Below are 21,537 nucleotides of genomic sequence, written 5' to 3' on the forward strand. Positions count from 1 at the left end.
CTCTCAATTGTTTTATAATAGTTGGTTGTGGCCAATTAGTAATAGCTTCCAGCTTAGTGGTTTCCATAGTCACTCTTGCACTGAACAAAACATGGCCCAAGTAATCGATTTGTCTAACCCCAAAATAGCACTTAGAAAGTCTAGCATAAAGCTTATGTTGTTGTAAGGTTTTTAGCACAAATTCCAAATGAGAGAGGTGACCATTCCATGTAGGACTATATATCAAAATGTCATTAAAAAAAAAAACAATACAAACTTCCTCAAGACTCCCCTAAATATGTCATTCATAAGACTTTGGAATGTAGTAGGGGCATTAGTGAGCCCAAATGGCATAACTAGCCATTCATAATGTCCATGGTGAGTCTTGAAAGCTGTTTTATACCTATCCTTAGGTTTCAAAAAATCTAGTGATAACCAGACCTTAAGTCCAACTTGGAGAAAAATTCAGCTCCAAACAGAATCAATTCATCAACTATTGGAATAGGAAATGCATCTTTAATCGTAATAGCATTCAATGCTCTATAGTCAGTGCATACTTTTCGAGAACCATCCCTCTTCTTGACCAAAATAATTGGAGAAAAAAAATGGGCTCTTACTCAGCTGGATGATGCCTTCCTCAAGCATTCCTTGCACCAATTTCCCAATTTCATCATTTTGACTATGTAAATGCCGGTAAGGCTTGACTTTAACCGGTTTTGATCCCTCCAACAAGGGTATAGCATGATCATGAGACTTGGGAGGTGGTAAGGATGTGGGAGTCTCAAAAACGAATTCATATGTATGCAAGAGAAGTGCCAACTCCGGTTCTAAATTAATAGGTAATTCAGATAAAGGAAACTGAAAATTGGAAGGTTCAATAAGCTGCATACTGAAAACTTCAGCAATAGAGTCAGTAGAAATCATTCTCCTAATATGATGTAAATGAGCCTGAGTAGGAGTACCATCATCATCGCCCTGTAGGGTTATAAATTTCCCATCATGTAAGAACTTAATTTGCAAGGAATCATAATCCGCGATGTGAGAACCAAGTGTTTTCAACCAGATAGCTCCTAATATCAAGTCAGCACCAGAAATTGGCAGCAAAAATACAGGTAATTGAAACCTGTTGCCTTGAGCTTGAATGCTAAGTTCTCTTATCATGCCTATAGGAGTCATGTAATTACCATTATCAACCATAACTTTAAACAAGGGTGATGGCTCTATAGGTAGTTTAAAAAATTTGGCCACTCTTGGTTGGAGAAAATTGTCTGAACTACCATTATCAACTAGTACCTTAACGGGTAAGGTATTGATATGAGCTACAAATCTAATAGTGCCACCACCAAGACCTCCTTTCAAGGCATTCAAGGAAAGATGGTGAGGATTATCAATCACAGTTTCAGCAATACTATTATTATCTCTAGACACAACATCAAAACTCATCTCAGCTTCACCTTTATCATCCTCAAGTTGTAACATTAACATCAGCCTGTTAGGGCACTTATGATTAAATGTGAACTTATCATCACAAAAGTAGCACAACCCTTTTTCACGCCTTAATTGCATCTCAGCAGGAGAAATTTTCTTAACATAATTATTTCTAAGAAGAAGAGTATTAGGAGTAGGCAACAATGGGGGCAAAGATGTTTGGGTAGTATTTTCAGCAGCATTAGAAGGAGTAGAAATGAAATTAGCAGTGTGAGCAGAAATAAGGGAATATCTATGAGAATAATTGTGGGTCCGATTAGAGTTTACTGGTTGATACTTTTCCTCATATAATTTGGATAAGGACACGACTCGAATTAATGTCATAGGCCTCTGAGCAATCACATCTCTACGAATATCAACATTCAACCTACTCAAAAAACAATTTAATACAACTTCATTAGACAACCCTTCAGATCTATTAGCTAGAGCCATGAATTTCAAATAGTAGTCAGAAACTGTACCAGTTTGTTGAAGTTTGAACAATTCACCCACAGGACAATGAAAAGGAGACGGTCCAAACTAAGACTCCAAAGCACGAGTTAGATCATACCAATAATTCACTGACTCCATGCGTTGAAGCATTTGAAACCACGGTATGACATCCTTCTCAAAATGAATCGCAGGAATCTCCACTCTATCAGAGTCAGGAGTATGATAATAATTGAAGAACTTTTCAGCTTTAAAAATTCATTCGAGTATAGGTGTATGGCCATCAAAATGGGGAAATCCCAAAGAAATGTCATTGACAGGTGCAGATGAAGAAATTGGAGTTACCGGAAGACCACCCGAAGAAGAATTGCCTGAGTTCGAACCACCAATGGACAGAGATCGGTGCTGAAGTAACATGTCCATAGATTTTTGCAACTTCTCAAAATGATGCTGATTTTCTATGTCGCGCTTACATTGCTCTTCTATCCACGAATTCAAGGTATTGATCTGAGTCTGCATATGTTGAAGCCTTGTACGATCATTGTTGTTGTCCTCCATTGATGTCAATGAAAGCACCAATGAAACAATGAAACGATATAATATGTATTATATGAACTAAGGAACAGTACAATGTAGTAATTGTTTGTTTGGATTTTTTTATGATATTGAGAGAGAAATAAAAATATGGAAAACTGGAATTCAGAAGCAACATGGACAGATCACTCGAGTCAACCTGGTTCAAAGAGAAGATGAATAATCATAATTAACAAAAGGGGTTAGAGAATAAAGATGAGCTCAGGAAGAAGATGGGTTCAGAAGAGAGAGAATCATACAAACATCGTACCCTTCCTCAATTAGCATAACCCCTTAAATGCACATTCTCCCTGCGGGCCCTTGTGCTCCTTCCCGTGGCCAAGTTTTGCGAATCGCCTTCCATGTGTCCATCATTCCTAATAGAATTTCCCGCACAATTATCACCCACGGAATTACTCGTTACATATATCAACATACTTTACATGTCAAAGTTATTAAATAATGCAAGTCTCATTCTTGTCCCAATAACAAAAAATGTGTTAAAAGGTATCGATATTCTTAATATATATTTTAAGGAAACTCTAGCAATACTATGACAATGTGGGTAGGTTTTTTTTTTCTTAGTATTAATACAATGGGTATACTTTGGTCAAAAGGAAATACGATATATTAATTTTATACTATTAACTAATGAAAATAATTTCCTTAAAAAAGTTATTAAAAATCATTCTTATTAAATTTATCACACATAAATTGATAGTGCATTCTAATTAAATTCTAAATTACATATTACAAATATTTTTTTATAGACTATAGATATCTTTCCCTTAAGACAATTTTGCTCGAAACAAATAAGATTGTTATGAGTGATAAAATCATCTCTTTCAATATTAAACGCAACCGTATATTTAAGACCTATATTAATTTCGAACAATCTTACACAAATAGATTCACACACACTTAATGGTATTTTTCGAGAACTTGTTCCTCATTGTTTTAGTTGTGCAATTTTTATCCACATGTTAATTTGGGAAACGACTCCTCTAAAGTGCATTATGTACTATTTAGAGTGTAAAGTGCAAACATCTTCATCCTTTATTATATTAATGGTCCAGATCTTTTAATCTCATTTAAGATTTCCACTCAAATTTAGTTTTTTTAAAAAGGAATCTTAATATAATAAGAAAACAATATTTTATGCCTTTGTGTTGTGCTTTACATTCATGGTTTTCTTCTTGTAGAACAATTGGTTTGGCATGATAGGAAAAAGAAAGAACAAAGAAAAGAAAACAAAAAAGCCAGTGAGAGAGCCTTAATATCTATTTTTCTCCTTATATGAATATTTGAGAGAACGATTGTTTCAAATCCAATCCATTCTTTTCTTTAGTATTTTTTTCTCACAAGTATGAATTATCGTCACAACCATGGTTGGTTACTTCGGTATTCCTGTCAGGGATGTCGACAAGAATAACAATGTAGATATTGTAGTTACAGTCGTCGAAGGTGTGGATGCGGTGAACCCTGAGATAGTGTTTGCCACTCGACGGTCGTCGCCAAGGAGGTTGATTCTCTTAATGATGGTTGTGGGCAGCAGGAGGCCAGAGATTGTAAACGCCCAACTAAAGGGGGAGACTTAAATTATTTTTTGTTAATTTGTTTGATGATATTTTCAAAAAAATAAAAAGCTAAATTTAAATGAGCTAGATAGATTTGGACCATTAATATAATAGAGGGTGAAAACGTTTGCAATTTATACTTTAAAGTGCATAGTGCACTTTAGAGGAGTGTGTTATTTCGGTTAATTCGACATCCAATATTTAGCAAAAAAAGATGAGTTGATAATTAAGGTGATTAAGTGGATGTTTAGTATAGAATGTTTGCATTTCCATTTGTTTGGGTACACCACAACGTTTCCGCAAACCCGTCTTTGAACTACATACAATGGAAAACTTGTAATTATTTGATTACAATACAAAGACGGTCTAGTCCCGAAAACCGTCTTTGTATGGTTAGTGCTTGCATGTGAGGCACGTGATTGTTCTTTCGTTCTTTCGCGACCAGGTAGGTGATCGAATTCACTACTCATCCCCGACAACACGTTCTCTGTGCCCTAGCTAGCATCCCACTCTATTGTGTTGACATCGCTTAAGTTTTGTCGTTTGTCGTGCCGCTTCGATGTTTGTCGTGTCACGTCGCCATAATCTTGCTTTCGCTACTGCTTTCTCGAAGTGCATAAGCTAGGTTCCCGTGAAGCTGAGCCCCAATTTAGGTAATGTTTATAATAGTTTGCATTTGGTTCATGTTCATGTTCATTTGTAATGTTTGTATTCATTCATTGATTCATTTGAGCATAAGCTAGGTTCCCGTGGGTCTTGTATGCTACTTTTTAATGTTCATGTTCATTCCTTGTGTTGCCTGCTTTTTAATGTTTTTGTTCACACTTCAAACCTTTCTCTTCTTCTCTTTTATTATTCTGCTTCTTCCTTTGTCAACTTCTGCTAATCTCTTATTACTGCTAATCCTAACTGGGTGCTTAGTCGTGTTTGGTAAATATTCTCTTGACCAATTGCTTGCTTTATGTTAGGGGGTTTTTGTTCCATTTTTTGCATTGTGTACATGTGTTGTATCAGAGCTTTTATGACGCGTGCTTTTCTTAGCGCTAGCTCATATCACATTTTCCACACTTGTTAGTTTACCTAAGCTTGTGAAATTGTACAGTACAGCCTCCCAGTTTCCTCCAAAACCCTGAAAACCCTTAGTTTCTCACTTTGTCCACTCCATTGCGTTGATACCTCAGTCTTTTTTTCTCTATGGGTTTCCTCTGTGCCCTCTTCACTCGCCGCACCCTCTCCCTCTCCCTTCCTTGGTGCCCTCAGTCTTAGTTCATCTAGAAATTTAGAGGAACTAAAACTGAAATTTTTTAATTTTAAAGGGACTAAAAACATGTTTTATCCTTTTTTCTCTATATATTAATGCAAATGTGGTTGTCACTTTTTTATAATTACTTGAAACTCTTGTGCTTGATACCTTGAGCAGCCTATTAAAGTGATGCTCTTGTTGTTATCACATTTACTAAACACTTGACTTATGGTTCACATGATCTTTAATTAATTAAAAAAATGTGTATATATATAAATTTGTTAGAACAGTATACACAAGGACTGATTTTATAATCAAAGACAAAAAATATTAAGGTTAAATTGTTTTCATATAACTTATAAGTTGTTTTCACAAGTTAAATTGGAAAGCTTATTGAAATAAATTGAAAACATGTTAGAAAGATGTACACTTTCTGTTTCTCTAAGTATATCAACTTTGTCCATCCAAAACCAAACAAAGCTGAGGCCTGCAATAGTGCAAGTGTAGAGAGAAGCACATTGTCTCTCTCTGGGTCTATGGCTATCTGTATATATGTTCCCATTTTTCCCTTCTATCTCTTGGCTATTGCTAAGTATATCAACCTTCTATTACTCGCACTGTCGACTGCTCTTCCTCTGGCTTTTAATTTTGTTCTTTGCATTTTATTAGCTTTGATTGATCTATTGTAAGTTGTAACCAATACTAATTAGGTCCTTTATGTTGGGAAATCAAATATGATTGAGATGTGGGGTGTGAGTAAAGAACTCCCACATTGGAAAAACATGGACAAATTGAGGTCCATATAAAGTGAAAAGATTCATGAACCTAATGCCTCATGGTTTTGGGTTGAGATATAGTATGTGGCCCATTGTTGTGATCTTGGTAAGTCCACTGGATTCAAATCTCCTTGGTGTTTGTTGAATGTGGATGCCCTTGACCCTAATAAGTGGTATTAGATCTCATGGTTTGACTTGGAAAAGGATTGGATGAACTATAGTTGATGAGTGGTGTTAAAAGTCATGTGCCTTGTTGTGTGGTAATGACCTGCAACATAATAGTTTGTCTATGAGGCAATTGAAAATGAGTGAGAAGGAGAATTCAGTTGGGTGAGTGAAGATAAGGAACTGGGCCTTAGGTCAATGAGGAACCAGACCCTTGAACTTCTATAGTGTTTCGATATTAATTTTCTTGTTTAAAAAGTTTGGGAGTGAGAAACTTTTGACTATAATTGGGGGGCACATCCCTCCCAACAAATTTGCACCAATGCTCTGATTTGGGAGCTATGGTTCTGGATCCAAAGGTGAAAAAGATGGGGAAACTGGAAACATTGGGAAGTTGAAACTCTTGGAAATTATCAAAATACTTTTGGGCGTTGGATTAAGTATTTGAGAGAATGGGAAGTTCTTTGAAAATATACTAATATTGACTTGTTGGCATTTTGTTCTATGCATCTGGGGTGGTTTTGCTTTCATGGTTGAGCTTTCAAGAGATAGTTGTTGCTGAGAACTTCTTATACTGTTTTGGGATGCTTATGGAGTTCGTGGAATTTGTCAAGTTAAGGAGGAAATTCCCATATGCCGAGAGGCCTTATAAAGTGCTTGTTAGGAAAATAGGAGCTATATTGATGTGTGTGCTTCCAACACTACTAATATTTGTGGTCTTAGCTCTTTCTTCTTTCAAGGTCTTCATTGTAAGCTTCTCAACTGTCATCATAGGGCTTGTATTAAGGCCTTGTTTGAAATATATGGAGCAGAGAAGATGGCTTAGATTCTCTGTTAATCCTAATCTTCATTGTAAGCTTTTGTAAGAACTGAATGCAAGCTAGCATTTCTCTTTACCTCTCCCTCATGCAACTTTCCTGTTTTTCTGTTCAATTGTATCTTTGATGTTGCTATGTCTATGCCACTAATAGGAGTAGCTTAATTTATATGCACAGTGTAAGAAATTTTATATTGTCGAAATTCCTAATTTTTTTTACCACTTTTAATCCTTCATGTCAAGTATCAATGCTAGTTGATGACTTAACAACGACATTAACAATTTAGGGACTTGTCACATTATTAAAGAATTTGAAAAAATAATTAGGTGTCATTTTTTTTATAAACTTTTTTAATTCTCTCAAATTAGGTGTCTTCTGCATTAGATTGTTAGATTATTTTATCTCATAGGTGGGTGGCATTTGTAATTTGTAAGAAGCAAATAAACATAAACAGTAGTACAAATTTTGTTCCCCATAAATAAATAAAAAATTGGAAAATTCCATTTACATCACAGTGCCATGTGTAAGGAGGTAGTGAATAAATACTAATACTAATTTTATTTGGGGAAAAATTAAAATGATGATGAGTCATGAAACACAGTTTATGTGTTATCTCTCTAAAAAAAAGTCCATAGAGGGAGACCCCGCTAAATCCTTGCTTTATTTTCTCTCTGTGTCGGTTTTTAAATGCGTTCACGCGTATACTTGTCCCTTCTCCATAGGTGAACACTATATATACCCACCTTTCTCATTTCCTCAAAGCAGCAGGTGCAGGCAAATTAATCCTCCTTTCATTTTCTCTACATCTGTACTCTCCAAAAACAAAAACAAAATGTTGTCCTTAAAGGAGGAGCTCTTCCCTTCAACCCCAGGCATTGGATTAAATTGTTGCATGCATGACATTAAATGGTAGCGATGTATTTTTTTAAGAGTTATGCACAAAGGTACTTTGCGAAGGGTAATATTCACATGGGCATTGGTATTGAAAACTAATATGATTTGCTGAGTTCTTCATTGCAACTTTCTCTGTGTGCATATACTATTACTTTGTGGTACTGTTTTTCCTTTAGCTCATAAGTTACGCTCCTTTAAAATGTATTGTTCTCACTGGTGCTTCCACTTTCATAATTCAAATCCTGGATAAATGGACTATATGAGTCTTATGTAAAACCCCAACATCTAGGACTGGTATTGAAAGATAATGTGACTTGTTGAGTTCTCGATTGCTACTTGCTTTGTTTTTATACTATTACTTTGTGTTGCTTTTCTTTTCTTATTTTTCCCTTTTCCCCCTCAAAACTTACACTCTTTCAAATATTACTGTTAAATCTTGTGTTTCCTCCTTCATACTACAAATTCTAATTGAGTGACATTCTTGCATGCACTTCATGGTAAATAATATTTGTGAATCTTTAATTTTTAACTTTGTTCAATGGAAGGTCATTCAAAACCCCTAACATTAAAAGTGGAAATTATTTGCATACTTGTGAAGCTTTACTTTGTGCTGCATCGCTACATGAATACACAATGTTAGATAACAATATATACATTTCAATGTATTAAAAAATATTGCTTATGTTTCTCACCTACACATATCGCCTCCTATTGGTTACAGGTAATACTATTTGAGAGGCATTGGAAGTTAACGCACATTTCTCTTGTTGTTGCTTCAGTGAAGATACATTCATACAGTTTTTAAGCTAGCATCACCGCACTACGGGTTTGTATGTTGGTATTTTACTTAATTGGATATTAGAATTGTGTTAATATATGAATTTTGTTTATTATCAAATTGTATGCATTATGAGTGAACCTAGTTTCCTGTTTGAGGTTCAATATAGTGATTAATATGGACAAGTTGGATTAATCATTGTTTTGAATATTGAATTTTCCATTTGGACAGTTTGGGAACACTTATTTTTTTACTTCATTCTTAGTCATAGGTTAAGTATGTTGTGTTAGATTTGATGAAATTTCGGTTTTCTCCACATTGCTTTGTTTTCTGGGTGCATACTTGATCGTGGTCAGCTGATGTGACCACTTTCATTTCGTATACTTGGAGACCAATGCAAAATATTGCCGAAATTTCATCAAATTTATCATAACGTACTTAACTTGTACGAATGAATGAAGTAAAAAAGGGTGTTCCTGAATGGGATAGGGCCTTACCTTTAAAAGAAAAAAGTGAGATTTTCATGCATATATCATAATGTAGCCGGTATCACAAACTACAAAACATGGATCGAAGTAGGATTAAAGCACCCCGCATAAGTGACAAGTATGAGAAGGGAGTAGAAAGTTTCTTGCATTTGGCGCATGAAAATGGATCAACACAAGGTGGAAAATATTTTTGTCCTTGTGTAAAATGTGTCAATGGGAGACGCTAGTCAGTGAATGACATTAGATCACATCTTATATGTGAAGGCTTCAGTCTGACTTGCACAAATTGGATATGGCATGGTGAATTGACACAAATGTCAATTGCCCCTGACACTGAGTCAAATGATGCACAAACAACAACTCGTATAGAAGACATGATACGCGGTTTTGGCCAAGAGGGTTTTCGGGAGGCTCATGCAAGTTATTATGACAAATTACAAACAGATTCCAAGATGCCTTTGTATTTGGGATGCACAACCTTCACTCGGTTATCAGCGGTATTATTGCCAAAGTACTATTTGGGGTACAACTTTTTTTTAGCACGGAAAGTCAATGTGTGGAGTGATATACTAAAGGAAACATAGTCTGTAATATCCTTAGGTGTTGATTCAGCTCCACAGGTTAGTCATTTTTTTGGTCAAGCATTTTATTGTTGTATGTTTATTATGAAACCCTAAATAGTTTTTAATCTCTAATTCTATATGAAAGTTCGTTCAATTGGCCAATAATGTCGTCAATTGGTCATTATCTAGCATTTATATTGGTTTCATACTCAACTTCTATGACTCATGCTGATTAATTAACAATTGGATATGCACGCTAGGTCTATGCTTTACAAACTGCTCCTACTGTTCAAAGGTAATACTATGTTAAACACCTGTATGTTAACTGGATTGTTGTTCATTGTTGATGTTGTCTCCAAGTGGTATACATGGCCATGATGATCTATATGAAGCTTTCTTTCCCTACAACCGAGCAAAAGGAACCCTCTATGATGGTGAAACTTGACTTTTTTTCGAAACAGTGGTTAGTATGATTTACCTATTATTTGAAGCCTAACTATGTTGCTACATTTGCCCTATGTGTACTACCAGCAGCTGCAATAATCATTTGGATATTATTTATAAGTCTTGTAATTTGACTTTTTTTTATGTTATTTTCTTATCACACTACTACAAGCATCACCACTATAGACACCTGAGCTACTTTTTCCTTGATAGTATACACATGCTACTGATATTACTAATCCTGAAGTACGCCAACTTCCTTTTTCATCCAAGAAGTGCATTTTCTCAATATTTTCATTTATCATACAAATTTGTTTGTAATGAATTATAACTTCATACTAAAGGTGTGTGTTTATTATTCCCATTTTTTCTCTACTATGATGTTCTATATTCAGCTAGTACAAATTTCAATGTTCTTCAAGTGTATTTATCCCTAATTATTCGATCATTCATTATTGGAAATTTGGAATACTGAAAAAAGTTTCCAACTTATAGGAAAACCAACATTCATGCCACTAATGGGAGGGCTTGTTGAATACTATGTTGTGCCAGCAAATGGATTATTTGTATTACCAGACTCATTGCCATATACAGAGTATGCAATTCTAGGATGTGTTGTTTTTACTGCTTACGGTGCTACGGCTCATGTAGCTCAAGTGTGTCCTAGTGATTCTGTTGCTGTTATTGGAACTAGAGGTGTTGGTTATAGCTAAATAATCTATTTTTCCAAGATTTTTGTGTTGTTAAATCTTCACCTAGTTGTGCCTATTGCCTTTTGTAGTTGTCTTATTTATGTTGAGTTAATAAGAAAAAAACATATAGTTCTTGTTTGTCATATGCAAAACATTATATGTGCTAGCCACTTGGCAATTGAGAACTTGAGAAGAGCTATATTAATTGTAGAAACCCCACTGGTCACTAGATTAGTTAATACTTATTTACGATATAATTGGGAATCAGTAGATTTCCTATGTTGACCATGTATCAGCTCTATTGGCTCTAATCAAATTGTTTATCCTTTTAACTTTATCACTCATTCCAGTTGTTTACAGATAGCTAGAGCATTTGGTGGCTAAGATATAATTGATGTGGACGTGCGAGATGAAAAGCTACAAAAAGCAAAGACATTTGGTGCTACTCACACTGTAAATTTAGCAAAGGAACATCCCATTGAGAAGATACTTGCATGTGCATTTCTCTATATATATCTACCTTGAATCAATATTTGTTAGATGACTTCCATTAGAAAACTTTCAAAGCAAAAATACCTTCTATGGCTCTTGAATGACTTCTATATCACAAAATTTAAAAAGGATTTGTCGTGTATTTCAATATGTAAAAAGGAAGAGTAGTTCATTCATTACATGTTTATATTCACCTTCACATACTTAATGGTTTGTGTACTCTGCCAAATGACCTTGACATACTTAAGGCTGAGGTCTGACTTGAATACCCACAAAATAATCCAGCTTGCCTAAATCCTTTACAGAAAACTCAGAATTAAGTTTAGTAACCAAGGATTTAATGAAATTAGGATTGTTGCCTGTGACAGTAATGTCATCAACATACACCAACATGTAGATCACAGTGGTGGATTCAGTGTATATGAATAATGAAGTATCACATTTGCCGGACTTGAAATTGTATTGAAGAAGAGTAGCCTTAGGTTTGTCAAACCTAGCTCTAGGAGCTTGTATTAGGACATAGATGGCTTTGTGCAGCTTGCACACAAGTTGGTTGTTGTTGTTACTAGTTTGATTATAGGAGAATTGTTGGACAAGTGGCCTCAATAACTTAAGAGGGGGGTGAATTAAGTTTCAAAATTTTCCACTAACAAACTCTTAACCCCCTTCTAAATGATACGCTCAGAATATAGAAGAAGTAGCAATTAATTTAGTAATGTTCTTTAAACATGCAAGAAAAAATTGATTGCAATAACATAAATGAGATAAGGGAAGAGAGAAATGCAAACTCGATTTATACTGGTTCGGCCATTTCTCGTGCCTACGTCCAGTCCTCAAGCAACCCACTTAAGATTTTCCACTATCTCTTTAAATCCTTTACAGACTTTGAACACACCTTGGGATCCCTCACCCTTGTGTTCAAAGATTCTCCAAGAGACACATATTTATAGGTCCATCGTGCCTTTTCGAAATGGTTTGAAGAGATGTGTCTTTTCAAAAAGCTTTTTCTGAAATTCTTCATTGGTAATCGATTACAGGTTTCTGGTAATCAATTACACAATTATATTTTGAAGGGTCATGACTTTTCAAAGTATTTTCTGAAGTGTCGTTGTTGGTAATCGATTACAAACATCTGGTAATCGATTGCATGATTCAAAATTCAAATTAAAAACCCGTTTTTAAAAGCTGATTTTCAAAATTGTCTTTTGGTAATCGATTACACTGCGTGGTAATCGATTACCAAAGCCTTAGATGTTGGAAACAATGTGTTTTTAGGCAAAAGCTTGATCAACCAATGAGATTTTTTGAGGCCTTATCTTTTTCTTAATCTTGTTTGCTTGACCTTGAATTAATCTTGAAGCAATGCTTAACCTTTGAATTAATCTTGAAGTAATGCTTAACATTTAAATGTTTGTTGAAGTAACCTTGTAAGCAACCTTGTTTGATTCTACTTTGGCATCATCAAAACCCTGTATTCATACATTCACATTCTCCCCCTTTTTGGTGATGACAATCATTATCAAGTGAATTCTTTTTGGACATCGTTAAAACCTGCATGATTCACAAGAATGTTTCATTGTAATCATCATAACCAAGTTTTTGATGAAATCCCTTTGCTACAAGTCAAACAATTATACTTGTTGGTAGTGCCATCAGGGTTTTACTTTACCCTAAACACCCATTTACAGCCAATTGGAGCCCTAGATGGAGGCAATTCAGAAAGAGTCCATGTACCATTTTTCATCAAAGCATCATGCTCAGTCTTCATTGTTGCAAACCAAGTAGGATTGGAAAGAGCCTCTTTTGTTGACTTGTGCTTAGAATGAGCTAAAAGAAGAGTAGGATGAAGTCTAGGATTGACAACACCAACTTTAGCTTTTGTGCACATTGTAACAATATCATTTTGAGAAGTAGTAGCTTGAGGTAAAGAAGTTGTTGCAGGGGAAGGTGAAGGTACCTCGATCAGCAGTAGAAGCCTCAATATATATTAGTTTCTTCCAAAAATGAATTCGAGTCAAGTGCTAAAATATTAAGTATATTTTACTAAATGACAAAAGTTTCCTTTAGTGTAGCAAACTAGCCTCATCAATTTTACTAAATGTCAGTATCATATTTTAAGGGAAAAAGCCACTCTAAAGTGAGATTGTCTCTGAAGCAAGCAAGGAATGTTCAATGGGTTAAGATCATGATCTGTAAAATTAAATTAACGGTGGATATTCTAATGCTAACATTATATAAATAGTAAATTGTAATTAACTTAGAGCTTCCAAAATATCATATGATGTGTAAATTTGTGATTGTTTTTTTAGAAGAGATTACAACAAAAGCTGGACAACACTTGCTCACTCTCATCATTGGTAGTATTAATGGAATATAATAAAATGAGAAAAATTGACAAAAACATAAAAACAAACTATTCAAAACTCATTGTTAATATATTTAATAAATAAATAAAAAATTATCAGTTGTCTTGAGGGGAAGCCTGATTTAGTGCAGTAGTGAGTATATGATTGCTTTATTATAATTGACATATTGATTGGACTTGAAATTTATTGTGAACAGGGCAGTGACATGTTTAGTGAGAAAGATGGGTTTCCCCGGAAGCCATTCCTAAATGGATGGAAAGGTGAAAATGGATTCTATGCAGTGAGTTTCACCAAACAGGGTTTCACCAAACATGGCCTTCTTGGTGCATCTATTGATGCAAAGAGGATTGATGAAGACATTGAACATAGCTGGAAAGCTGAGTCCAACCATGTTATGGAATTTCCTTGTCCACTTTCTAAAATCATTGACCTTTATATATAGGTGCAAGTTTAATTAAAACGTATTGTTAGCCTGAATTATATAATATTATATATATATATATAGGTGACAATCAAAACAAATGATATTTTTTTAAAAAAAAACAAACTTTCTAAGACGGTCTTTGGAATTTAGAGAACCATCTTAGAATATAATACTTTTTAAGACGATCCTATGAAATCGTCATCATAAATCCAAATACTTTTTACGACTCTAACTACAATGACGTCTTTTTTTTTTTTTTATCATTATATATAGGGTGAGTCTAAGTGTCTAACGATGTTATTAATTATTTTTTTTTAACTTGAAGAGCTTTTGCTTTTTCGCGTAATCCTTGCCAGTATAAAATCTAATGAATTGGCAGTACATGCGGTACATATAATTAAACAACCATAATTTTATCCTGATTGTGTGTTAGTTGGGCAACATTACCTTTATCTTGGGCCAATGGAACAACCGATTCCTATTGATTTGGGCAGTTTCTATTATTGGGACATATTTTCTCAACCCTACTTTATTATGATTGCTGTTGTTGACTTCTTTACCAAGGGATTCACTAATCCGGACAGATTGAGCAGCTCATTTATAACTATGTACTCACTTGTTCATTCAATATGATAGGTTTTGTTTTATTGATTCTATTCTAATATTCTAATTCAAATTCTAATTAATATTTATCATCTTTATTAATTGCAAGGCCAAGTTGTAGGAGCAGCAGCATTACCCAAAATTCACATTTTCCATTATGCAAAATGATGTTACTTTTTTCCACTGACTGCGGAACACATTTGACTTACCATTGTTTCACGTCTCAGTAATCAATGGTCGGAATTAAGTAGTTACATAGCACTATTAACTGATAAGAAATATTTCAGGTCTCGAGGTTGGTGCAGAATAAATTGAAAAATGGAATCACAGCACATGAGCCTTGCAGGAATCACTATTCATTATGTGAAAACTTCAAAGGCATAAACAGGAACTTAGGGTGTTTTGACGTTAGAATTTTATAATGTAAGCGAAATTTATGAGAATATATAACAAAATTTAATATGCACAATATTATTTATAAACTTAATTATTATGTGAAAAAAAAAGTTAAAAATAGATGCTTTGTAAAATTTACCACGAGATCACGATTCCCGCGTAACAACCAATTTTTTTAGTATTGTCATTAGTTTGTATTTTCCCCATGAACAGGCAAGATCTAGATAGCTAGCTCGACTATATATAGACAGCGGTATATTTTGCAGCACTTTTTGCAAATGTACAAGAATGAATTAATTTGACTTTTTCTCTCTGAAGTTTGAATGTTAGATAAAATTTAAACTATATACACTTTAAAATTTAATCCTATCATGCTATCACCATATAATCCTATTATTAATATAATATGGCAATAGATTGAATTTTTATTAGATATATAAGTAAAAAAAAATGTCATTTTTGGTCATTTAGTCTTAGTGTTTTTTTGTCCTTTAAGTTTTAAAAATCATATTTTCGTTATATTTTAAAAAAATCATTTTGATACTTTATTTAATTTTCGGTTTGTTAACATTATCAGTGTTTTACATTTTGAAATAATTAATTTTACATGTGACGACGATTAAAAATTACTACTATGCGTAACCAAATCCCTAATCCATACTCATGTTCTTTAAACCAAAACTTAGAACTCCAAGCCACCACAATTGCAAGCCCAGAAACACCACCATTTGGTACTCACTTCGAAGAAGATAAGAGAGGACATAATGGAGGAAACAACGACGGTGAAGCTCACCATGCACAACCAGTAGGCAAAGGTCGTGATGGTGCCCTTCATCCTCGCACATTGGTCATCAAGGCACTTAAGAAACACAAGGAAGATAGAAAAAATACAAAGAACAATAAGCATAACGGGAACATCTCCCACGATAGAATCTTTGATATTGCGAGGGTGATGAGGTCGTGCTCCATGGCGAAGGATCTCAATGACACCATTAAGGAGATGTTGGGGACTTGTATATCAATTGTGTGCACACTGCCAACTTCTTGAGGTACTTCTCCAATGCCATGCGCCATTGCTTCATGAATCTAGCATAGGTCTTCTCTAGCTAGTCAAAATGCATCACTACATTGAACTCGAAGGTCACAATGTCTTGCTTCTTTTGAAAATTGGTGACAATAATGTGGAGGTAGTTGTCGAAGTCAGATTGACATGCAATGATGTCATCAAAGTTGTAATGCATGTAGCCTCTTAACCTTGCTCATCCAATACCAATTGTGGGTATATCAACTTTCTCTTCAGTGGACAAGTTGGAACTTTAAGACTCATTGGCCAAGTCGCAAAGGTGTTGTTACCAGAATCGTCTTTCCTTATCTTCATATAATGTTATAATATTTCTTCATATATACCAATGATTCTCAAACATACCCAAGAACTTCTGAAATTTTTTACCTTGGTTTTTATAGACTATTTTGGTGCTTTTGGATTTTCAATCTTCTTCTTGTTCAAGTAAATGGTGGGAAATCTAGTGCACATTATATCAAAATAGAACTTGAATTCTGTAGAATCCCTTATTTGAAGTGTTGGGGGATAAGCAACAACGTGCTTTTTCACCCATACTTGTGTCTTGGCCTTTCCTACACACTTCAAGTCTTCTTCAGTAGGATAGAAACCTAGTTCCATGGGATGCAAAGGCTCAAACTTCAGTTTGGACAGTCTAATAATCAACTTAGTTTCAGTAAAGGTGTAGGCATAGGTGATATCTTTCAAACTATTGGCAATAGCTTCTTCTAGCTCCTTTATTTCTTCATCAGATGCAATCTTCCTTTTCTTCTTACCTTTGCTTTTTCTTTTGCCTTACTGATCTTTTCTTGGTTGCACTTGAGCCTTTGGACACAATGGTTAACTAACTTCTATTCTAGCATTTTCATTGCCTTTTATTTTTCTTCTTCTTCTAGAATCAAAGGCACCCTATGTTGAATGATTCTAGGATGTTAAGTCTTGGGCACTTGTGGGTTAACAACATTGGAATGTATCCTTTTGGACCAACATTGATGACCATTAGTAATGATCAAACCTTTCTTCAAAGCTTTATACTCCTTCCTGGATTGATGCTCATACCATTCATATCTCTTCCATTTAGGAGTTGAGGCAAATTGGTACACCTTTTCAATAAATGGTTGAGGATCTCTTTCAATAATGTCATTGGGATCAACTATGTCTTGGGAATTCTCTTTTGCAAAGAGAAGACTTCACTTATTCTTCACATCTACCTTCTTTTATGCCTTCCCTTCAAACACTTCTTCTAAGGATATGGACCTTGGATGAGTAGTTATGGTAGTCACAATAGGAATAAAGTTGGGGTTATCCAATACATTTGTAGCTTGACTAGAAAAGGTGTGGTCCTAAGGCATGTGGGGTGTAGATGATTTGGTGAGATGGTGGTTTAAATCCAAGCCATCCAGGGAGCTTCATATTGGGATTTGGTGCACCTAAGAAACCTATTTGGTAGATCCTTAGGAACTAGTTTTTGTCTTACGGGGTTTCCTTGAGAGTCCAAAATGGGATTTTATTTCTCATCAAGAGCAACTTCTCCTTCTAGAATAAAGGTGAAGTTTGGCCTTAAGAACTTTTTCTAGTGAATGGCTTGCGATAATGGTGTTGGTTGGTTATCTAAGGTTTATAGTTTTGCTTATGGAAGGTTCATTTTGCAAGTGGGTTGTGTTTGGTTTATTGAAGGTTTTTGTTGTGAGATAGTTGGTGTTTAGGCTTGTGGTTGAATGATGGTTGCTGACAGAAAAGTAGTAGTGACAGGCTTATTACATACATTTTTTGTTGGGTTTGGAGATGAAGGTAGTTAGTTATCTATTTGAGGATGAGGTTAGGGTGAGGTGATTCATGTTTATGGATAGTAACATAAGAATGAATGGAATAAGCAATTATTATTTCAAGTCCTGATTAACTAAACACACCCAGGATCAATTTCTTTTTCTTATTAGCTACATGCTTCTTCCTTTTTGGATGCTCTACTAAATGAATAATAGGATTTTCAACAGTTAGTCCTTTTGTGCTTTTTTCTTTTTTAGCTTTCTTCTCCACTCTATCATTCGCTCTCTTTCTCTTCACTTTTTCAATTAACAATTGATTATCATAATCTAAATCAACCAGTGGAGGCGTTTCACCTTGTGGTCTCAAAATTGGCTCAAACTTGCCAGTTTGCCAAATGATTTTCTTCTGTATAGGGTTCCTTTGACCAGGTCTGGAAGTAGCTAGGACAAGGGCTTTTATTGCTATATCCTTTTTTTTGTGTCTCAACCTTCTTGACCTCTTTCCAATCTCCTACATTTTTCTTTTTTGATCTTTTTTTTCATATTCTACCTTCTCCTTCTGAACTCGATTCATGACTTCTGAAAAGTCACCTGGAGAAGTCATTTCTCTATACAAGTACTTCTTCAATTCTTTTTTAGTGGAAAAATATTTTCTAGTTGTCCTCTTGGATGCTTGCATCTCCATGACTTTCTGAATCCTCTTATCAATGCCCATGACATTGATAGGTTCAAAACCTTGAATGAATTAAGGAATAAACATCTTTCCTTTTCTTGTCTTATTTATTCCTTGTTCAAGGGAGCAACTTCCATTTCTTTAATATCAAAACCAAGCTTCATTTGATTGATGTTGGTGGATCCAAACACTTGTTGGATTGCCTTGCACTTCCCTTTCACAATGATGGCATTTTTGGTGTTCTCGTCCACTTTCTCCATGAGCTTTTTGTAAACACCTTACTTCTAAAACAACTTGTTCAACGAAGTCGCATAAGTTACATCTTCTGTTTCTTCATTGCCTTTTAAATTGCTGGAAATGTTCATGTAGATGGTGTGTGGGAGGTTGAAAGGTATGCCTTCCACTAGGTGAAATCAGACAAATCTATGGATCTTTAGGGTAGAGTTCTTAGACCTGACCTTATGCAACAAGATCTTTGTTGCAAAACTTTTGGTATATCTTAGCTTCTCTGCACATTTCATCATAGATAGTTTCCTTTCCAATCTTCTCTTTAGTGAAATTCTACTTTAGTAAAGCCCTTTCCATTGTACCTTCTTGGTCAAACTCCACCGACTAGGCAATAGTAAGGCACTTGTCTACTCACTCACACCTAGTGGCATAAGCTATGGTAGTAAGGGAGATGACAACCTTCATACCTAGCACCACTCCAGTAATCTCTATAGGTATTTTAAATATCGTTCTTCTACAGAAAATCCTTATCAACTCAGTTTAGATGGTCTACTATTGATCATTTAAGTAGCCCCTAATTCCAAAAAGTTCCATATTCTTCTTGACATTGAGTCCCCATTTCTCAAGCTCTTCAATGTTGAAGAAGTACCCACATTGATCTCAGCTGAGTTTGTGTTAATCCTTACGACCTTTGGGTTAGTGGTGGTAGGAATTTCTGGTTGGGCATCCATGGTTGGTAAAGGTATGATTTTTAGGGTTCTAGAAAGTGTTTTGTGTGAATAATCGTTTCTACAAGGATTTTCTTAGGTGAAGTTAAAATGGTTTCTATGTTGGTGTGATCTGGCTTAAGTGTAAGTTGAAACAATCCAGAGAAAGGTTGTTCGAGTTCTTTGAGGTTCTTATTGTTGTCACCTATGGTCTCAATGGTCTAGGCAAACTTCTCAAGATTTATTCAATATGACCAAAATTATCGTAAGTTATAGATAGAGATCTGAGCCCATTTAGTACGGTCTATAAACGTTCAAACATACTTTGTATGTTTTCATTTTCATCCATACTAAGCATCTCATACCGATGAGTAAGAAAACTAAGTTTGTTATGTTTTACCTCATTGGAACCCTCATACATTAAAGCAAGAGTGTCCTACATCTATTTGACATTTTTGAAGTCGTTGAGCTTTGTATATTCTTATTCAGAGAGAGCACGCATGATGACTTTTCTGCTTTGCAGTTAAGCAAGTATCTTTGTTTTTGTTCATCAATCCATCTGCTCATGGGGATCTCATTCACCTCCTTATCATATAGGACGTGATTCCAATTTTCAACAACATCCAATACGTGCACATGACAGGATTCAAAGAAGGCTACCATTCTTTGTTTCCAATAATTAATTTAACACCTTTAAAGAGTGGCGGCCTATTGATTGCTTTTTTTTTGCCATATGCTTTTTTTTTTGTCCTACCTTAGTACACACTTGAAATTCAAATGATTAGAAATTTGAAATTTACTAGGGAATAGCACATCATCCTTGTGATTTGTACATGTGTACTATGTGAGCATTGAATGATCAAAAACCTAGATATAAAACATTTGTGTAAGTTTCTTATTCCAATTTGGATGCTCAAAGTAACTCAACACTTTGGATGCTGGTTTTCAAAAATTCTTGGACGCTTGTTCATCGACAACGTGTTGGGTGCTAGTTATATTATAAAAAAAAGTTTAGGATTTTGATACCAAAGTTGTCTAGGACATTAGTATTCATGTAATACTTAATGAAGTCCATTTGTCCATCAAATTTTAATACATTTGTTATCATCAAAATCATATACATTTTGAGGGGTTGGACATTGTCCTATGTATTTGGTTTTAACAATAATACTCTTGTATTTCGTATTATCTTTTTGGACATTGTCCAATGTCCATCAAATTATAATGGCACCAAGAATTTCATTGATTGACAAAATTATCCCTGAAACGATTGAGATGAGGATAAGGGTTCGAGTTATCTAGTTGTGGATTAAAAAAATACAATAATAATGCATATGAAAAGTACTGAAGTCGCATTTCTTGATGAAAAGGTAACTCATGTTTTTAACATTGTATTGGGATGTTGGTTTTGGGTTTCGGTTGAAAATAAAAATGGTATACTTATGTTTATGACTTTTAAATTATGTCTTATATGCTAATGCTTTGGATATACTCCTCTTAAAGAAAAGACTTGTGTTCTCTTTTTATAGATTTTTTTTTAAATATGCACAAATCTTAATTGTGTTAAAATGTCCTCTTCATGGAAAAATACTCATGTTTTTTTTTCGATTCCTTTATATTTATGCATAATATGCATTTTATGATCTTTGCCTTCGAATTTGGTTTTCTATAATTATTTTTTGGATAAAATATGTTTTTGGTCCCTCTAAAATGTTTCAAATTTTATTTTAGTCTTTCAAATAAATGTTCCTATTGCCATCCCTCTAATTTGGAGATACTCACTTTTGGTACTCGAAGTGATTACAATTAACATTTAATGATGATTATAAGTCACACAAAATACACTTTGAGAGCAAAAATTTGTGTATTTTCAAATTAAAGGGACAAAAATTGAATGATTTTTTTGGAAGACTAA

At 34.6% G+C, this 21,537-nt stretch overlaps 1 protein-coding gene across 1 annotated transcript; it reads left to right on the forward strand.

Annotated features, from left to right (window-relative positions):
- The first annotated feature begins 15,822 nt into the window (after nt 1–15,822).
- LOC102666726 (uncharacterized) lies at nt 15,823–16,236 on the forward strand. Its single transcript, XM_006604978.1, has one exon. It carries the CDS (start codon nt 15,823–15,825, stop codon nt 16,234–16,236), a length of 414 nt encoding a protein of 137 aa, XP_006605041.1.
- The last annotated feature ends 5,301 nt before the right edge of the window (nt 16,237–21,537 follow it).

Source organism: Glycine max, chromosome 19 (genome assembly GCF_000004515.6).
Source record: "Glycine max cultivar Williams 82 chromosome 19, Glycine_max_v4.0, whole genome shotgun sequence".
Classification (NCBI taxonomy): Eukaryota; Viridiplantae; Streptophyta; class Magnoliopsida; order Fabales; family Fabaceae; genus Glycine; species Glycine max.

Bases quoted from the DNA above. Each gene is read 5' to 3' on its own strand.
- LOC102666726 (XM_006604978.1), top strand. From the start codon at position 15,823: ATGCGTAACCAAATCCCTAATCCATACTCATGTTCTTTAAACCAAAAC.